Source organism: Aulonocara stuartgranti (genome assembly GCF_965226115.1).
Source record: "Aulonocara stuartgranti genome assembly, chromosome: 4".
Lineage (NCBI taxonomy): Eukaryota > Metazoa > Chordata > Actinopteri > Cichliformes > Cichlidae > Aulonocara > Aulonocara stuartgranti.
The window spans coordinates 13,307,260-13,326,763 of record NC_138942.1 but is presented as its reverse complement, the minus strand read 5'-3'; the positions used below and the strand labels follow the sequence as shown (position 1 = coordinate 13,326,763).

Here is a 19,504-nt window from a genome sequence, read left to right as displayed (position 1 = left end):
TCTAAGACCCCCCCAAGGAAAAAAAAACCACACGAAAAGATTACCTTAATTTTAGTTTATCAAAGTTTATTTTGGAAATCCTTACTAGTCACCACATACATTTCTTTTCTAATTGTGTTTTCTCATACAGATTTTTTTATTTGTTCCAGGAGAATCACACAGGGACTTTCTTTAAAAGATAGGCAACATTCAAGTGTAACAATAAAAAGAAGAAGTCTCTACAGTCTTGCAAGTCAACTATATTATTCTAAGGAACACTCATAATGGGATTTCACTTCAGTTTCCACTGTTTGGCATGCAAGATCCAAACAGGAGCATATCACAGGAATTGGGTGCCATGTAGTAAATGTTTCATTACAGAGTACTGGATGAGAAAATGCATAAAAGTAAGCTCAATAACATTTTTATTTTAAAGGAAAACGTCTACTGGCCTATTAAAAAACATATTCTTCGTATTCTTTTTCTTTTACCTTTTCCCGTTAGGGCTCACTACAGCAGATCATCCACCTCCATCTCATCTTCTCCCTAGCATCCTCCTCTACCACACCAACCCTCTGCATGTCCTTCACTACATCTAGAAATCTTCTCTGTGGTTTAATATTTTCCTTCTCTCTGGTAGCTCCATATTAAACACCCTGATGAAGCCACTATCACTCTGTTCTAACCATGTCAGCCTTGCTTCTCTTACTAGATCACATAGATTGAATACATTTAAGGGGAAAACTGCCACACAAAAACAGATAAATACAGTACAGTAACACTGTTTCTCAATATGGATGAAAACATGAAAAACCCATCATCATTACTGTAATAATCACTGCTGAGCAGTTTATGAGCTGTTATTTTGAGTCCTTTATTTTATGAGACAAATCTTTTTCTTACTAGTTGGAAGACAAGAAAATGCACAAACTAATCAACACTGGAATTGTCACAGATCTGACACATACACATGTATTGTGATATGAGTGTACTTTGGAATATGTGCATGTGATTGTGTGGGTGGATCACTGATGATGAGGCCTCAGTGAATTCCTGTTTTTACTTCCTGGCAACAAGAAGGGTATGGTAGAGAGGTTTTATTACAATGTGCAGATAGAGGGAGCTGTCAATCAGGTATTCGGATGCACGCCGCTGCAGATCAGCATCCAGCAGAAAATCCCCAGCTTCCTCTGTGCTTTGGTGGAAGTTGTAGACATGCTTGACCACCACTTTTCCCTGCTGCTTTGTCATTACAATCACCGTCTTCTGGAAACTCACGCCGGCAAAGTCAGGGCTTGAAGTGGCTGGTGTTACAATGATGCGAGGTCGACCTCCCTCCGTGCGGGTGGGCTGCATAGCACCCAGTTCGGTATAAGTTGACCTGGCACTGAGCGGGAGCCACCGAGGTGAGAACAGGGCGTTCCATGTCACTCTCTTACTGGAGTCATGGCCACTGGGTCCAAGCTGGGTCTGGAAGCTGAAGCTCCGGTCGTCACGGGTGGGGTTGTTTATGATCCAAGGTGATCCCCAGGCAGAGGACAGGTAGTTACGGGGAGTAAAAATACTGCAGTTGACATCAAAGTACTTGGCAAGCTGGATAGGCGAGGCAGAGTGAAATTGGAAAGCTAGATAGAGGAGATCACGGATTGACTCATAATACTTCACCATGAGGGGGGAATGTTTCTGAAGACGGAAGAGATGCTGAGGGTGGATCATGCCATATCGAACGGCCCTCAGGGCACTCTCCACTGTCATACGAACAGGCTGGTTCTGGTTAATCCATCCCTCCAGTGCCTCGTAGAGTTCCAGCTCACTCTGCAGAATGAGGTCAGAACGCTGGAGCAAGGAGAGGAGAAGATCTTCACTGATGAAGCCCCATTCTCTGCTCTGCAGCACAGAAGACAGGTTCCAGGACAGGTACTGCAGACAGCTGTCCCGCAGGGCTATGTCCCCAATTTGTAGAGCATAGTTGTACCAACCAACCACGTGGCCTGTGGGTGAATCACTGGAGAGATGTTGAGTCATATATTGGGTCAAACCCTCCTGCAAGCCCCACACATGGTACTTGCTTGCCAACTTATGTAGAGAAATAGCCTGATCTAGCCGCAGAGAAATATCACCACAGTACAGATACCTGCAAAGAGATTTTTTGAAAGCATTGTTAAAAGAAAGGAACATTTCTGTGGGGCATACTATATTTTGAATCTTTTTTTCTGCACGCATCTGAGTCACTGAAAAAAGCCCACACTCTCTGATTTTAGACTGCAAGCCTCAAAGAGCAAGTGTAATTTTAGAATAGAGATGGAGATGGAGCATTTTACTTATCTGAAAAGAAAGGAAAAATAGGAAACGTGTCTATCTTTTTAGTCATCAACGATATGACCCAGTAACAAATCAGTCTCAATAAATCGTGGCATCTGACAGTCCCGCTCACCTGACAAACTTCTCAAAGATGGCTGCACAGTCAGGCGTCTCCCTCAGAACCACAGAGCTGGTGTTGCGGCTGAGCAGCAGCTCCTCAAACACATCACTCTGCAGGGTAAGAACCAGGCTGTGTGCCTGGATCACCTTCACTTCGTCCGTGTTGATGGTCTCCACACGGAGAGTGACATCACTGCCGTTTCCCAGGGCCAGCAGGGTCTCCATACGATGCACTAAATTCATAGTATGATTTAGCACTGTGGCTCCACTATCCAATGCCACATCATGCTTCAGGGCAGCTGTGGGGAAAAAATAGTGCAAGATGATTTCCACTTCTCAGAAACTCAACAATCACTTGAGCTTTTTTTTTTTTTTTTTTTTAAAGAAAATGTATTATTCATCTCTGATTACAGATTGATTCTTTCTCTATCTTTTTCTTACAAGTTAAATCATATCTGACACATCTAGAACTGGAATAGCACACCTCTTTCAACTAAACCACAACTGGCAAAATGCGCCGGGGGGAAAAGCAGACTTGCACATCCTTCTCTACCTCTCTTCTCAATTAATAGGGAGCGAGAGCAACAAGCCAGGTGGCTGACTCAGACAACATCAGATACCAGGTGCACCAAAATGAATCCTGAGTTTGCAGCCCCATTGCAGATGGATTTTTCTATGGGTCCTCTTGAGCATAAATACAAGTGGCACATACTGGAGAATCATACATGAAAGACTCAGCATGAGAAGTCGCTGATTCCATTCTGCTCTGCCACAGCCATCAGCAGCCTTCTTGGCCTGTTAACTGGGGGTTTAATGAGACACAAGGGGGAGCACACTTGGCTTCCCGGGATGCATCACAGTCTTTATTTCTCCACTGCAATCAAGAGCTCCCACTTCAAAGTAACATTTTTCCAATTAGCCAGCCAGCACTGTGATCCAGCTGAGTATATGGGAGTGTGTATTGACAAATGATTCTGGCATGGTGTGATCAATTAAAAAATATAAATCCCAAGACCCACAATGGCTGTTACATCTTTTTGCAGAATTTCTTTAGAAAAAGAATAACAAATGTGAAATTCAGTTAAAAGTAGACAACTTAAAAAGTAGTGCCTCTTCTACTAAAGCTTGAAAAAAGCTATCAACATGAATTGGTTTATACACATTAATAAATAAGAATTAAATGAGTCTGTGTACACACATCAAACAGCAGCATAATGTGGCCTTCGATAACTTTTGTCACAATCAGCCCTTCTTTTAAGGAGTAGAGGAGATTTCCCTCTCAGCACTTGTACTCTGCTGTACTACTGTGCTGGCACAAAGCCTAGTGGCAAATGGACTTGCCCGTCTTTCACTGCACCCGGCACACAAACAGATGAGGACAGGATGAGTGGAACAGATAAATACCCCTCCTTTGCCCTGAGGCTGGGCACGAGCCACACATTCATGATGTGCCCTACTACCCATGACTGTATGGGGGGAGCTGGACTGAAATAGAACAATACAGCTTCCCTTAGAGTGTAGGATGTGGGGAAAAAAAAGATGTAAAGGCAAGAAGACTCTTTAGTAGCAAAATTCAAACTACTGATTTTAATTTGCTATCTTACCTCCGCTAACTGTGACAGAGTGGATCAAGAGTAGCAGGGTGCCCACACAGACCCAGGCAGGAATCTCTTGTTCACATGAGCGTACCATATCTTCTTAGTTATTCCCTCCTTCTCTTCCTTTGTCCTTTTCTCCACTCTTCCGTTCTTCCTAACCCTTCTTCTTCTCACTGCTTTGCCTTTGTCGTATGTGTGTGCAGAAAGGTGTGTTGCCCTGTGTGATGCCCGGCTCCCTGTCCTGGACTCTTTATGTAGGACGCTGGCCTTTCCCCGGCGCATCTCACAACCCCACGGACTCCATTGATTGGTGGAATCTGGCAGGGGCGTTGCTATAGCGACAGCTTTGATTTTGAATTTCTCCCTTTTGGATGTTACATGGCATTGATCTGCAACACCGGGCCAGCCAAGGACTCAGCTTAATGTTTTTTAGTTTAAAGTCAGTGGGGGTTAGCCACTATTAAGAATCAATAACAACACAGTTTCACATTTTAATGGCACTTAAACTGCAGCAGATCTCTGGGCTGAAAATGTTCTTTTATGGTACCTAAGTTCAGTATAATCAGAGCTGTGTAATTTATCAGTTAATTACTGCAGGTTGCATTGAGACTATCTGTCAAAAGTAATTGAGTTTCTAATGTGTGTGACCAACTGCAGTTAATCAAATTTCGTAATCCATTTATTAGACCATTTTTCAGCTGAGTGCAATTATTTCTTTGATGGCATGTTAATCATACTAATGTGAGGATAATTTCATTGGTGCTGGGTCTGCGCATCAATTTGAGGCAAGCTTTGTCTATCAAACTCAAGTGCCAATCAGGACTTTTTTTGCATGTGCTTTGGAATTTCTGCTCTTCGTCAAAGGGCATGTAAAATAAGCTTTTATGAGACTTCCCAGTGCATCATTAAGTACTTGTAAAACTTTTTCCCTTTTCTTCCTTTTCAGGTGCACTCAGTGCACCACAAAGTGTGGCGTACTTATTGAGAGTATCTAGTATAAATACCAGCTAGATATGGAGGTAATGGTTTGCTGCTTGCAGGGAACATACTAACCTCCCATCTATAAAAATCAATATTAAATGCTATAATGATTCAAAAGTGAGCTAACCACGTGACAGTAGAGAATTACAAAAAACACAGAGTAGGTGGGGTACACCTATATTCAGCAGGTTCTGATGTAAGATAGCAACCATGACAACAATACATAATTCCTTCAATCATGTCCCCTGGGTTCAAAGAGATGTTTGCATTCTCATCTAAATTAACCTTTATTTAACACTCAGCTAGTACTGAACTGCTTGTCAGTGATGGGTCTTTCAATACTGAGATCTCTGCTAAACTATTCTTGAAATATATAGATTGGGTGTTTTTTGATCATTGCAAGATCATTAGTTGCGATATTCAGTGAAATAGAACAATGTGATGAGTGTTTTTAAAAATTATGCCCATCTACCTACTTTGGGAAAGACGAGGAGAGCGGCCATTTCAGATGGAACTGGGTTGTGGTGAAGTGCTGAGGGCTGCCAGGCTGCAATAAAAATGCAGGAGAAGAGATGTCCTGTGAGACCCAAACCTGAGCCACTTCTATGAATAACCTGACATGTTCTCAAAGGAGAGCAGTGCAGCTGAGGTGTCCTAATGAGGTCTGCTGCAACAAACTGGACAAGACAATACAGACAGGGTACAGGATTATATATGGTAGCATCTCATCATCTCAGTCTGTTTTAGCTTTAGACAGAAAATATAGACATCACACTGAGACTTATGTCAACTACTCAGCCTGTTTTGTTGCATGTAAATATTATGAATATTTTTATGTATTAACTGGGTTTCGCTTGGTTTACCAGTTCAGGAACTTGGTATATGCAAGCAGAATTCACAGTAAAGTAGGCCTAAAGCTCTGAAAAGTGCATGTCCTTCATTTAGGTCACATTGCTTTCTCCTTCGATCTAACCTCCTATTAAGAATCTGAGCGGACCAAAATGCAAAAGGATGGATTGACAAACTGCTGGATTTGTGAGAGCACCCCTGGGGACAAGATCCATTGAGAGATCAATGCACCATGGGGGGCTCCATCACGCAGTATAAACAATAAGTTAAGTACAGGCTGGATGCCAGAGCCGGCTTTAACAAGGTGCCCTGGATGACCTTACCCTTGTTCTAAACAGGGAGGGAAAGCATCAGTTAGCCAGGGTTTCAAACAAGACAGTCATGAATTTTCAAAAAAAAAAAAAAGTTAAATGAATGTAAATGCATAAAACTTTCAGATGCTTTAATGCACAAAAGTTGACTATTTCTGAGCAAGAATATGAATTACGTCTAAGCAGATAGAGACAAATTCAGAGACAAATGAGATGACTCCACTCAGGCACGTCTGCTGGACCAGATGGGGTGAGTCCCCATGTCCTCAAGGCCTGTGCAGTCTTTTATAAACTGTTCATGATGAGTCTGAGTCTGCAGAGGGTCCCATTACTGTAGAAGACGTCATGCTCTGTTCCTGTACCAAAGATGCCACGTCTCAGTGGCCCCCATTACAGACCCGTGGCACTGACTTCCCATGTCGTGAAAACCCTGGAAAGACTTATCCTTGAGCAGCTCCCACCTATTGTCAGACCATATCAGGATCTGCTTCTGTTCGCTTACCAGCCCCACCTCGGAACTGAGGACACCATCATCTACCAATTGTGTCTATGCCCATCTGGACGAGCCGGTGAGTACTGTGAGGATCATCTCTTTCGATTTTTCCAGTGCATTCAATAGTATCAGGCCAACCCTCCTGGGTGATCAGCTGACAGCGATGCAATAAATGCCTCTCTTGTGTCCTGGATTGTTGAGACTTCAGCCACCATAGAGACCTGCCATCTTTAGAAGTTTTCTGATGACTCTGCGGTGGTTGGATGCATTAGTCAGGGTGATGTGATGGAGTACCGGGCTGTGGTGGACTCCTTTTTGTCATGTGGTTCGAGCAGAATCATCTGCAGTTCAACGTGACAATACCAAAAAAATTGATTGTGGACTTTAGGAGGCCAGGAAACCTGTGACCCCCTGTTTCAATCCAGGGGGTCGATGTGGACAGTGTGGAGGGCTGTAAATACCTCAGAGTACACATAGATAATAAACTAGACAGGGTTAAAGTGCCAGTGCACTCTACAGGAATGGAGTCACCTCTATTTTCTGAAGCGGCTGAGGTATTTTAACATTTGTCATGATTTTCTCTGAGGTGGCAGGTTGACTCAATAAATCTGATCTGCAAGGCCAGGAATTTTGTGGAGATACAGCTGGACTCCCTTAAGGTGATTTCGGAAAGGCGGATGTTGTCCAAGATAAGGACAATGCTTGACAATACCTCCCATCCACTCCATGACATGCTTGCAAAGGAGCAGGTTCAGTGAGAGGCTGAGATTACCCAAATGCAAGACTGAAGAACACAAGAAATCACTCATCCCTGTACAACTCCTCCATCTAATGCACAGTACACAGTACAATAGTTGCAAAGTTTTATAGTTTTCAGTTTAGGGTAAAATGTCAATCATATATATTTAATCTTGATAATATTCTGGATATTTCTAATTGAGCTATTTGTATATATTAGAGCTATTTCTTATATTTAACTTTGAAATGTATTTTATTATTTAATTTAGTTCAGTCTGTTCTGTACTTACTGTAACTATATAATTTCCTTTGGGATTAATAAAGTATTCTGATTCTAATTTCTTATGTCACAGCTCATCCAGTTGTGTTTCTTTTATCTGAAAAACTTCACACCTCTACTGTCAACCAATAATTGTGAACATTTATTGCAGACTTCAGTTTTCTCCTGCTTTGATTATTGTAGCCGATTACGTCCTCCATAGTTTGTCTTCAATAGGTCCACCTTGGTACTTGCCAGTGAAGCCAGTGAGGAGACGCTTACTCTTATATTACACTGAATTAAAAAACAAAAACTTTATTACTTTTTAAAAAAAAAAAATTTGTAGTTTATTAAAATTAGAGGAGAAAGAGACTGCTTTTAAAAAAAGAGTGCAAAGAGAAACACAACATTGAAAACATGTTTAACCCCCTGACCCAAAATCATGTTTATGTTTTATAAATTGTCAGATCTGCAACCACTTGAAAACACAGACTATGGCATAAAACACCACTGAATAACTTTCAGGAATGGGGGGAAAAGTTACTGATGGAAGATAAAATAAAGCAGAGCTTTTTGAAAAACTGACAGTCTAAAAGCTTAAAATCAATTCCTTCACTAATGTGCTTATTTATCTTATGGTTTTTTAACTGACATGTCCTACTGTACAACGGATCAATAGAAAGATCTATTTTGTTGTGTAATCCAGTTTGTTTGAAAAACACAGGACTCAGCCCAGCCTTGATGCCACCAGGTGGCTCTGCTTACCATACAGTCCCTCCTGTAACTGTAACTGCTCTAAAGTAGCCTAGACATTTGGGCAATAATAATGCTATATTTCAGAAATTTGATATGCAGTATTGGATTTAATCATCTGAACCAAAATACGAATGTGAGTCATTATATTCCACAATAGGAGCGCAAAATAGGCAACTGTAAACGCTGCTGTATGCGCAGGAGCTGAGTATTTCAAGGCTAATCTCAAAATTGACCTAATTACAAAACCTGTTAAAGTCATCGATGATCGGCGTGTTTGCATGGGTCATACCACTTCGCATAGCCTGTATACATGAGTGCTCCCTTTGTTTGGATGTAAGCTGCCTGAAATAAATAAGTAGGCCGGGTGCTAATCTCAAAGAATATGCAAAGCTGTAGATACCAGAGGCTGGGGAAGGAGCAGGGTGGTTTGAGGTTAGTCGTTAGAGAACTTTTACAGAATATTAATAACAACTAAAAGAAGCAACTACTTCGTTGGGACTACCTGTGAGGTCACTATAAGATGCCTGAATAAAAGAGGAGTGGCCGATGGAGGTCCGTTTCTGATCCCGCCCGAAAAAAAACAAAACAAAAGTCAACACCTGACGCACAGAAATTATTGGTCGAATCATCAAGAAGTGTTGTAAAAATGGAGATGAACTACTACCACCAATAAAAAATCAACTCGTTCGTGCAAGGGAAGTTCCTTTTCGGAGGTCAGTAATCTTTATCGGACTGAATCTACCTGTTACCTGTTGGAGAGGCTAGCGGAACAGCTCTCATTGCAATCCTGGTAAGAGACTCGTGTTATTACGCAAAGACTCCTGATTGAACCTGTTTGTCTTTTATTTTTATAACATCATAACTGTCTCCCCCTCTAAGTCTCTCCGATTCTGTTATATAAATAATCATAAACAACTTGTTGTCCTTTAAACAGCATGTCCTGTTTTTGTGGTTAGTTAACTAAGCTAACTCACTGGGTGTAATATAATTATTAAATAAGCAGCAGGACGATGTTCTCATCCCACACAGGCACCTTTATCTGAAATCTTCACAGTCAGAAAGTTCGCATAAAAAGCATATTCATTTTTGAATGTCGTGTCCTTTAATTATTATATTACAGTTACAGTCAGAAGAAGAGAATAAACAATAATTAAGTTGCCGTTCAATTATAACTGGTTTAAAATGTACACCTACAACTATATATTCTGCTATTAAAATACATATGATTCCTGAATGACACCTGTGTGCGTACTGGAACAGGGATACTGTGTGGAAATACTCATTAGGTGTCATGGTAAAATGCTGAAATGCTGAAATGCTGCTTTTCCTAATTAGCTGGTCTTAGGAGGCTATAGAGTGAGCGGTGACTAAAGCTCTGTGTAGAATGACTCAGTTTTGTAATTACAGCCAGGGAATGCAGTACATAATTCCAGGATTCTTTAGAGACCTGAATGAATATTTGAATTTACAGTAATTAGTATGGCACATTAAAACTCCATAAAATAGAAATGAGGTCATTTTCATATTGAAACTCCAGTGGAATGGCACAGCTGTATATGCATGGCACCATTTAACTTGCTCACACAGTATTAAACTATTACAGTAATATTACTTGCAATTTAAACCAATAGTTTGTTTTGTAATAATCAGGGATGTTATTAATGAAATCTGTAACTACAACATTAACATGTATGTTGAAGTAATCAAATTATTTTTGTTTCTTTTTTTTGCAGTGAAGCGATGGACCCAACTAGTGCTCCAAAAGGATGTGGTGGTGATGTGAGCTCCATATATTATAATCTGTGTGACCTGACAGCAGTATGGGGCATCGTAGTGGAAGCTGTTGCTGCTGTTGGTATGCTGACTGCCTTTATCTTGTTCGTCATTCTCATGGCTAGCTTACCGTTTGTGACAGACAAGAAGAGAAAGGGTATGGTGGGCCTGCAGGCCAGCATTTTAGTTTTCACACTGGGTCTGTTTGGACTTAGTTTTGCCTTTATTGTGGAGCAGTATTCTACTACCTGTGCTGCACGGAGGTACCTGTTTGGAGTACTGTTCTCAGGCTGTCTGGCCTGCCTGGTGATGCATGGGCTGTGGCTTGCCCTGCTGCAAAGGGGAGGCCAGGGGCCCAGGAGCTGGATGTTATGGCTGGGAGCCCTGGCTCTCTGGCTTGTCGAGGTGATCATCAACACCGAGTGGCTTGTCATTACTGTGGCCAGGAGCCCACTCAGAGGTCTCGGTGTTCCTGACCTGGCCTGCAGCTTTGTCAGCCGGGACTTTGTGATGGCTCTTATATATGTAATGGTTCTGATAGCAGCTGTGGTGCTAACGTCTGTGCCCTCACTAACACACAAGCAAAAGCACTGGCGCCGAGATGGAGCCTTTATCCTGGTCACAGGAGTCCTCACTTTGGCACTTTGGATAGCTTGGATTGTCATGTACATCTATGGGAACCGAGCAGTTGATAATTCCAGCTGGGACGATCCGACTATGGCTATAGCCGTGGTGTCAAATGCCTGGGTGTTCCTCTTGTTCTATGCAATTCCAGAAATCTGTTTATTGACCCAGGAGGACCCAAACAAGGAACAACCCGATGGGGAAGAAGTCTATCCTGCTAGAAGCCTGGTTTACGACAACATTCTGAAGGAGCCACAGCCCACCCCGCAGCATGTCTACGTAGAAAATAAAGCCTTTTCTATGGATGAACCAGGTACAGCATAACACATTATGGTCAGCCATTAACTTCACAGTTCAGCAGTTTAATACTGTTTAGGTGGGTACAGAATCATTAGAATTAATACATTTTATTAAGTAGTAATTAAGTAATCAATAGGAATTAATTTCTAAATTTTATTGAGACACGTTTGGATTATTCCAAACTGATAACAAGCACTGCGTGGTATATTACATAATGCATCAGTGTAGCAAATGAAGACCCACACTGGCTACAGTACACCTTCTCCAGTTTACTGTTTTGTAATTTTGAAAATTGCTGTTTTTGTATACCACTTTCCTATTTATCCACAACCCACATTATCAGCACAAAGCATATTGCCATTGCGAAGAATCACTGCATTGCAATATGAAGTCTGTTGCTCGCAAACCTTACATTCTCAACACACTAAATATTGAGATCAATGATCAGGTTTAACTGTTGGACCCCAACTGGTATCAGCCGATACCAATACAGGATACATTATACTGTTATCATTTAAAGTATGTGGCACATAGTACAGATTGCTTCAATGTTAGGAAATATCTAGGGTGTGTGTGGTGCCTAATTTTCCCAAGTAATGCTGAATATATTGATTCTTCTCTTCACTGTACAATTTCAAACAGCAGATGTATTAAATTGTGCCATTTCAGTTGTTAATAATGGTTTAATAATGGTTTTTAGGTTTAAGTCTTGAGCCACCTCATATGACTGTACAAACATACATGCCAAGACAGTATGTTAGCCAAGTAGCAAAGTTCTAACGAGTTTGAAGGAGAATGTTTTGGATCACCATCTTTATTCTTTAACAAAGGCTGGATTCTCTTAGGCAAACGTTCTTGTCATTTCTTTAAGTAGACTTCAGAAATACTTCTCGAACTCTGACTGGATTTACTTTTGCCGCAGTCTTGGACAGTGTTCTGTCAACAGTGCTGTGTGGCTGTACCTTATTTGAATGTTTTTCTGGCCCAAACCCAAACTGCTTCAGTAATGTTGAGGCTCAGACCACAATATTACTGAAATATATAATGTCCCATTCTGTATTTTTCTATCCACGTCAATGCCAGTTTGAATGTAGCAAATTTCGTTACATACAAGCACATACACATATATGCTTATACCATGCTGAGATATGCAAAACCTCTGGCTAAAGGCACTTTGGGCATCAATTTGTTTATTTAAAAAAAAAAAAAAACTTCAGAAAGAATGGACAACTGATGCTCAACATCACTTGGACAATTTTAAGAAAGTGTAGCTCCTTGGAAGCGCAATAATTTTAAAAAATTGGGAGTGGCTCTAGGTTTTTGCAACAGATTGCACACAGACAACAAAATGAATCCAGTAATGACTGTAAAATAACATTTTTTATGACAGAATCCACAAATCCAACGTCTCCATATGGGGTTTACAATGGTCAGGCACGAAGTTGTTTATACCAGCCCACTGAAATAGCCTTGATTGCCAAAGGCCTGACAAGGGTGAGTGCTATTTTTAATCACGAAACATCCCGTCTTTATGACATCACATGTGAAAATAATCCATATGTGTATTTTCACAGAAGGACCAAGACTCAATGATACTTCGAACCACACCTGGCCCTTTGAATATGGGGAGCTGCAGCTCCTAGTCGTGCTCAGTGGATTCCTAAACATCTTCAGGACTATCACAAGTTAGCAGCCCAAGCCGAGCACATTGCACTGAGCTTTTCCATCTCAGAGCTCCAAGAATCAGATATTTTATATCTCTGTTTTCTCTTAAGCAATAACAGAGTGAAAGTCCAGTAATATTCAGTATATGACTGCTTAGTTTCCATTAATGCTTATGCAATGCTTGCTCTATGTACATCAAAACCACACATTATTATAATGATGCAAACCACACTGGGCTTACAGAGGAAAGATTATATAGTGAAATACAACAAATACAAGATATGTGTGTATATATATCATCTGTGTATATATATATATATATATATATATATGTATATACAGATGATATATATACACACATATATATAAACAAATTCTAACACGTTCACACATATATGTGTGTGTGTGTATGCGTTAGAATTTGTTCATGATCACCACAGTATAACATACTTAGTTGTAAATTTGTGTAACTATAATAATGTAATCATATGCAAAAATGTGGCTTTTAGCCATGAATGAAATAAATGTGAAGGTGTAAATTCTAAGGTGTCGCCCTACAAATTTCAGTTAAATTCTCTGGCGTTTTGGATTGCAGAAAGAATCAACTAATAACGAAAGGTACTGGATGGTAAAAGAGGAAGTGTCATCATGTCAGCAGGATTGCTAAGTTTACTGCTTCAAATATTTACATATGTTTGCTTGATAAGCCTGGCCTGGCACCTAGCACGACATCCAGGGGTTGGCTCTGTGATGCCTGAGTTTGTAGTTCAGCAAGGGAGACCGCTGTGATAGTCAAGCTGATGTTGTTGTAATGCTGCTGAATCCAATCATCAATCGCTGTGGTAACAGATTAATATTGCGTACGTATTGCTGCGAAAATTTTCATCTACAACTGCTCTGACTCACAAGAGGTAGTCTGTCTTCTCTACATGACAAGCACAATTATTTTAATATAATTTATCTCGCTCACACACACTCACACGTCTTTAAAAGCTTCAGTCAGCAGTGGCTGCCTAGCAGCAGGCTTAAATGTCTCTCTCCCAATTACTCTTTCCCATCCTGTACTGTCAGCAGCCATGGGTACTTGATCGGAAGATAAATTGCTCACTAACAGGAAATCAGACAGCACTGAACAACAGAACACATAAGCAAATGATGTTTTCCTCTGTAATAACCTTCAGTATCACCTTCTTGATCTGGCTGAAAAAAACAAGCGTTGCATGATATCCAAAATGAAACACTGCATGTGGACATAAACAGAGCAGAATATTTCCAATGAAACTGCTCAAGTCTGGTTAGATTTCGTGCTTCCCAGCGGACCTTTGGATGGTTGGTAAAACATTTAATACAGAGAACTCACAATGTGCCACATTGCACTTGAAATATTTGACTATATAAATACGCTAACACGATTGAAGCTTTGTATATTACGTAATTCCGGGGTCAGTAAATTCAACTAAAAGAAGAAGAAGAAGGTAAAAAAAACCCAGTATCTTAACATCCTAAGTGAAAAACAGCTGTAAAGCTCTGATAATGTGAACAGCTGTCCTGCACACAGGTGGAATATAACCAATGGCAAATGTGCTCAGCTCAAGGGAGTCGGTGCACCCAATCACCAGCAGCTGTCCCCACTTAATACATTTCCGTGTCACTGTGACAACCATCAGAGGACAAACATGGACTGAGGGTTTCACCAGTCAAGCTGATTAAATAGCAGTGATTGGACCCACGAACCAGATAAGAAGAATTCAGTATTGACACCATCTGGTCATATTATTCAGTTGATCACTATTGCATTATATTATCAATGTGGTTTTTTTCCTTAGATAGCATGCTTTGAAAGTTTTTGAACAAAGATTTGAATATGCGCAGTCTGTCTCATATGCAAATATTTAAACAATGGCTTCGTTCATGAGTGTAAAGCCTTCGAAGGATTACAAATATAAATAGCTGTGCCAGGCTCTAATAAATGCTGCACATTTAAAAAGGCTAATGGCTCATTTATCCCAAGACAGAGGCTATCACAGACGTACAAACAAAAAACAGCAGCTGCAAAGGACTTTAAAACCCAAGAACAGCTAAAAAGGTCTCATGAGGATATTTGTTTTTTCAGCTGGTGTTTCTGAACATCAGTGTGGATGACAATTCCAGATTTATCCAAATGCTCTGGAAAAAAACAGGGAATATGACAACAAACAGCAAACATCTGCTGAGGAGCATGGAAAAAATCAAAAACATCTAATAATAAATGACCTCATGGTTTCTCTCAACATGTTATTTACATTTTCTATATAAAATGCAGTCATTACCACTCAACCATTTAACAACAATATAAAATACTTCAATATATAATGTGGCACCAACAATGAGCAAGTTATGTCGGCTGTGTACAAGAGGAGTGCCATCTAGTGGGACAACTAAAAACAATCAGAGGATCATCTTTACTTTGAAATAACCTGATGGATGGATTTTACTATCCATCACATGACGGACGACCTCAGAATTTGGTTATCTGAACATGCAAATGTGAAAAAACTGTAAATACAAATGATGAAATACGCAAGCGATCCAAGGGTGATAAATGAGCATAGGCAAAATATCTCCATGTATTTTCCATCGGACTTGGGAAATGACTCTGCAGTGTTACAAAGCACTTTGAAAGCCGTTCACTCTTTTAAATTAACAACGTTGTGAAAGCGGCAGTGTTGTTTAGTGTACCTAAAGATAAAATGGAATTATACAGTGCCCTTAAAGTTTTCCCAACCAACCGCTTTACACAAGGAGCCACATCCACCCTTGCACACACAGACATTTGAATACTACACATTTTCCCCCTCTTTTAGACAGCGTGGGTGGGGGAGTGGTATGTTGCCAGTTTCATGAAAAGCAAACCGCATGCTGTACCTGTTGAGCTACAGGAGCCTCCAACAGTGGCCTATGGATGCATAAAGTTCCTCCAGATATTAATCTCAAATGTGGCTAGCTCTCCATCTTATTTAGACAGTTTCTACAGATCACTGCTCAGCCCTGCTGCTGCCAGGAACACTGACTGCAGATGAGCTGAGTGAAAAGCGACATTAATGAAGGCTTTTGAGTTTTCTCATGCTTGCAGTCCTAGCTTCATACTGCTGCTGTTTCTGTTTCTTCAGCTGACGGTATGCCTCTACTGCTCGTTCCCGCTCCTCCTCCATGATTCTCTGTTTGGCCATGGAGGGCTTTGTAGTGGAGACTGCAGTATGGCCAAGAAGAGAGTTTAGGAGCAGCTCCTTTGATGCTTTCTGCACAATGAAATGGGGAAAAAAAGGAAATAGGATTTTATGAACCATCTGCATGGTTCGATGAGAGATCATGTGATCAATGCACGGTGTGATTACCTGAGATTTGACTTCAGCTTTCCTTGGTTTGGCACTCAAAGAGGGAGGGGCCATTGTAACCTCACCAAAAGGAACATCATCTACGAAACAAAAGCCATCATTTAACTACAGGGATTTTTTTAATGACCACTCACCGTTGCCATGTTAAGCTGCCTTAATTAAATACTTCTTGCCATTTTCCATGTTTGTATAGCCCAACAACTTTTAACCATAACACCTGATTTATACACTGGTCACTTTATTAGCTACACTGTCCTAATAACGGCTTAAACTCGTTTTGCTTTCAGCACTTCCTTAATTTATGGCACAGAGAATTTGGTGCGTACTAACATCACAGCATCGCGCAATTGGTGAAGATTTGTGGACTGCACATCCATAACATTTCCCGTTCCATTATGAGTCTATTATGAGTTATGAGGACTGTGGAGGCCATGCGAATACAGTGAACTCATTGTCATATTCAAGAAACCGGTTTGAGAGCTTTGTGAGCGATCATAGGATGCGTAGAATGTGATTATACATAGGTAGGCTATCCATCTATCTACACACACTAATATTTGTTTTTGGACCAGTCTCTGTAAACCCCAGAGATGCAAATGCTCTTCCCACTTTCTGTGTAGGAAACAGTGTAGATTTATAAGGGCACAAACAGAAAAGATGAGCATAAACAGTAACTTTGTGGTTGATTTTTATGTCAACTGAAGGCATTAAACACTGCATCCATTGTGGCTTACACCAGGAACACATCATCTAATATACTTGAATTGGGTCCTTACTTTAATTTCACGGGGAACTACAACTGAGGTGATTTGGTTCTGCGTCATTTGGTTTTACTCTGGCTCAGACTGACAAATTTTTAATGTTTGTTTTGTTCTAACAGCTGAATCTGGGATTACTTCAGATAGAGGTTTGAAATTTCCTCAGAGGGAAGTGATCAGGACAGTACTGCAAAAAAAAAAAAATGCTTTACTGAAAGAATATCTCACAGCATGTCCTCCATCTGCACCCTTGTTTACCTAGTAGATGGTGTACTACGAAAAAAGAAATGCTACTGAAGCAAGTGCTGTGTCGAAGACCTTTAGTGTTTTAAATATGTCAAAAAGACCCAGACTTTCAAAGAAATGTTGAAAATAATATCTGGTAAATGCTACCTCTTGCTATTAGTACCAAACCGAGTGACAGTCAAAGACAGATCCCATCTAAAGAACAATGCACCACATGTCCTTGTAAAACCTTCATTCTTACCTATAAACATCTGTTCTTCCATCTTGTCCTCTTGTTTGTTCACCTTTTTCTGCTGTAGCTTCTGTAGCTTCATTTTACCATACCTGCCAATAGAAAATCAGTAGGCATTAAAAATGTAACACTTGACAGTCGGGCTGCAGTTATCGATTATTTTAGTAATCGAGTAATCTATTGATTGTTCAATCGATTAATTGGATAAGAAATACTTTTGTCTTATTAATGAGCAATAATAAATATTCAAAAGAGAAAAAACACAGGTCTTTCAAAATGAACTGTTCATTGGTTTCCATTTTAGAACTTGCAGTGTTTTAAAGTTTAGCTGCACACAACACCTGTCAGAAAAACAACAAACATAAACCCACTGACTGTATTTACATGTCAGATCAAATTTAATTTTTTGGAAAAAACAACAACATTTTCTTAAATGCAAAAATATGTAAAGACTCTAAAGCACTCTCTGGCAAAGCTTTATTTCTGGGATGAGGTAGTTCATGTTTATGAGTTTTTGTGCACGTGTGTCTGCCTGTTTAAGTATGAAGAAGTCAAGCGAAGAGCGAGTTTGTGTCTGTAAGGCTTTAAAGGAGAATGTGGTTGCTGCAATGAAGAGCATCAGGTAAATCAGCATTCTGAAGTTTGCCCTCTGCATTCACGCAAAGTTTCTGTGCTGCTGAAAACAGATGTTATAACGGTGTTATAGGTGGGCAACTCCAGGCCTCGAGGGCCAGTGTCCTGCAGGTTTTAGATGTGTCCTTGATCCAACACAGCTGATTCAAAGTGATATCTAAAACCTGCAGGAGACCAGCCCTCAAGGCCTGGAGTTGCCCACCCCTGCCTTAAACTCACCCCTGTTTGGTGCAGTTATTTCTTCTTTGTAAAATAGGACAGCTGCCCATTTCATATAACCTTTTATATAGCATTCTGTAAGCTGTATAATTTAAACACGGTATCAGGCAAAGTTAACAGTTCATCTGCATGTTTTAATAAAACTTCTGGAGGATTACTGCAGATTTTTTGCTGTACAACACAAATGGTGATGGATGGAGCAGCTACAAAGTTTGCTTTTCGTCATGTCATTAGTTTGTGGATCAAGAACTTTGATAAAAGATTTACACATTATTTCAATACTTTACTGTTATTCAATCCATGTCACGCATATAAAAATATCAGTGCCACAACACTAAAAAAGAAACCCAGCCACAAATCAGAATAAGTGAAGACAAGCTATGCCATGAAACCTACTAGATAAGGATGGGGTTTAGTGTAAAGTGTAGTGTAAAGTGTACTCACTCCTTCTTTTTATCAGATTTGCAGTGTGCAGGCCTCTCTTGTTCGCTTGCATCCATTTCGGGCTTCCTGTCTACTTGGTTTTTGGAGAGGAACATGACATGTTTTGTCTCACGCTCCATCCGCTGCACGTAAGCTTTCACGCTTTCCCGTTTGCCCCTCTTGAAATGTGGAACAGGTATGTCTCCATCTAGAAAATACTCTGATTTATCTTCAGGTGAGATGGGTAAAGACACAACACAGTCTTTATTAGTTATACACGACAGTCATGACACTAAAATGAATATTTATAAACTTTTTTTATACCCTTTTTCGGCTTTTTGACTTTTAGGGACCCAGTTTTCATTCTGTCCTTAGCCTTCATTATTTCTCGTAGTTTGAAGGGGATGTGTTGAATGTGGTCCACCTCTTTGGCTTTCTTGGGTTTACCATCTCTCTGGAGCTTGGCATTACTGAAATTTGGACACAATACAGACAGGAAAAAACAAAAAGCAAACATGTTTAGTTGCAGACACAAGTCCCCACTTAAAACTTTAACAAGTCCGGTTTAATCTGATCGCTCACAACTTGGGTTGGAGCCCGTATCAGCTAGCTTCTGTTGCTAACTAGCTTAACTAGCACATTTTCCATTACGTATTAGCTTCCTTATGGTACCTTTGACGTTGTCCAGGTTTTCCCGCTTGTTTCCCCGAATCGGGCACTTTATTTTTCTTATTCTTCACCATGCTACAATAATTAACATGAATGCATAACAAAGCAAAACAACACACGTGGAGCACTATGCTCAGACTTCAACCGAAACTCTACCGGTGGCACGTAGTAGAGGACAGACATCTCACTCCATTTCTTTTTCA

General features: G+C 40.4%; 2 protein-coding genes across 5 annotated transcripts in view; one reads left to right on the top strand and one right to left on the bottom strand.

Moving 5' to 3' along the window:
* LOC309704422 (G-protein coupled receptor family C group 5 member C-like) overlaps nt 1-15,829 on the top strand; it is a 17,776-nt gene extending 1,947 nt beyond the window's left edge. Inside the window, exons 2-4 of one of the 3 annotated variants that reach the window (XM_082529557.1) lie at nt 10,119-11,095; nt 12,473-12,576; nt 12,657-15,829. In XM_082529557.1, coding sequence (XP_082385683.1) covers nt 10,119-11,095; nt 12,473-12,576; nt 12,657-12,725 — 1,150 coding nt within the window. In that variant the 3' untranslated portion in view covers nt 12,726-15,829. Of the gene's footprint in view, nt 1-5,671; nt 9,176-10,118; nt 11,096-12,472 lie in introns of those variants that run through there. The other 2 variants (XM_082529556.1, XM_082529555.1) reach the window with 2 other exon arrangements.
* Nucleotides 56-19,504, bottom strand: LOC309704420 (BTB/POZ domain-containing protein 17-like). Of its 2 annotated transcripts, XM_082529551.1 has the most exons (7): nt 19,305-19,504; nt 18,957-19,102; nt 18,654-18,861; nt 17,367-17,449; nt 5,452-5,526; nt 2,414-2,699; nt 56-2,113 (listed from the first exon to the last, which is right to left on the bottom strand). In XM_082529551.1, exons 1-7 carry the CDS (start codon nt 19,373-19,375, stop codon nt 1,039-1,041), a joined length of 1,944 nt encoding a protein of 647 aa, XP_082385677.1. In that variant the 5' UTR covers nt 19,376-19,504; the 3' UTR covers nt 56-1,038. The 2 variants fall into 2 exon arrangements, with proteins under 2 accessions (XP_082385677.1, XP_082385678.1); XM_082529552.1 differs by lacking the exon at nt 5,452-5,526 and having other exon boundaries at nt 19,305-19,502.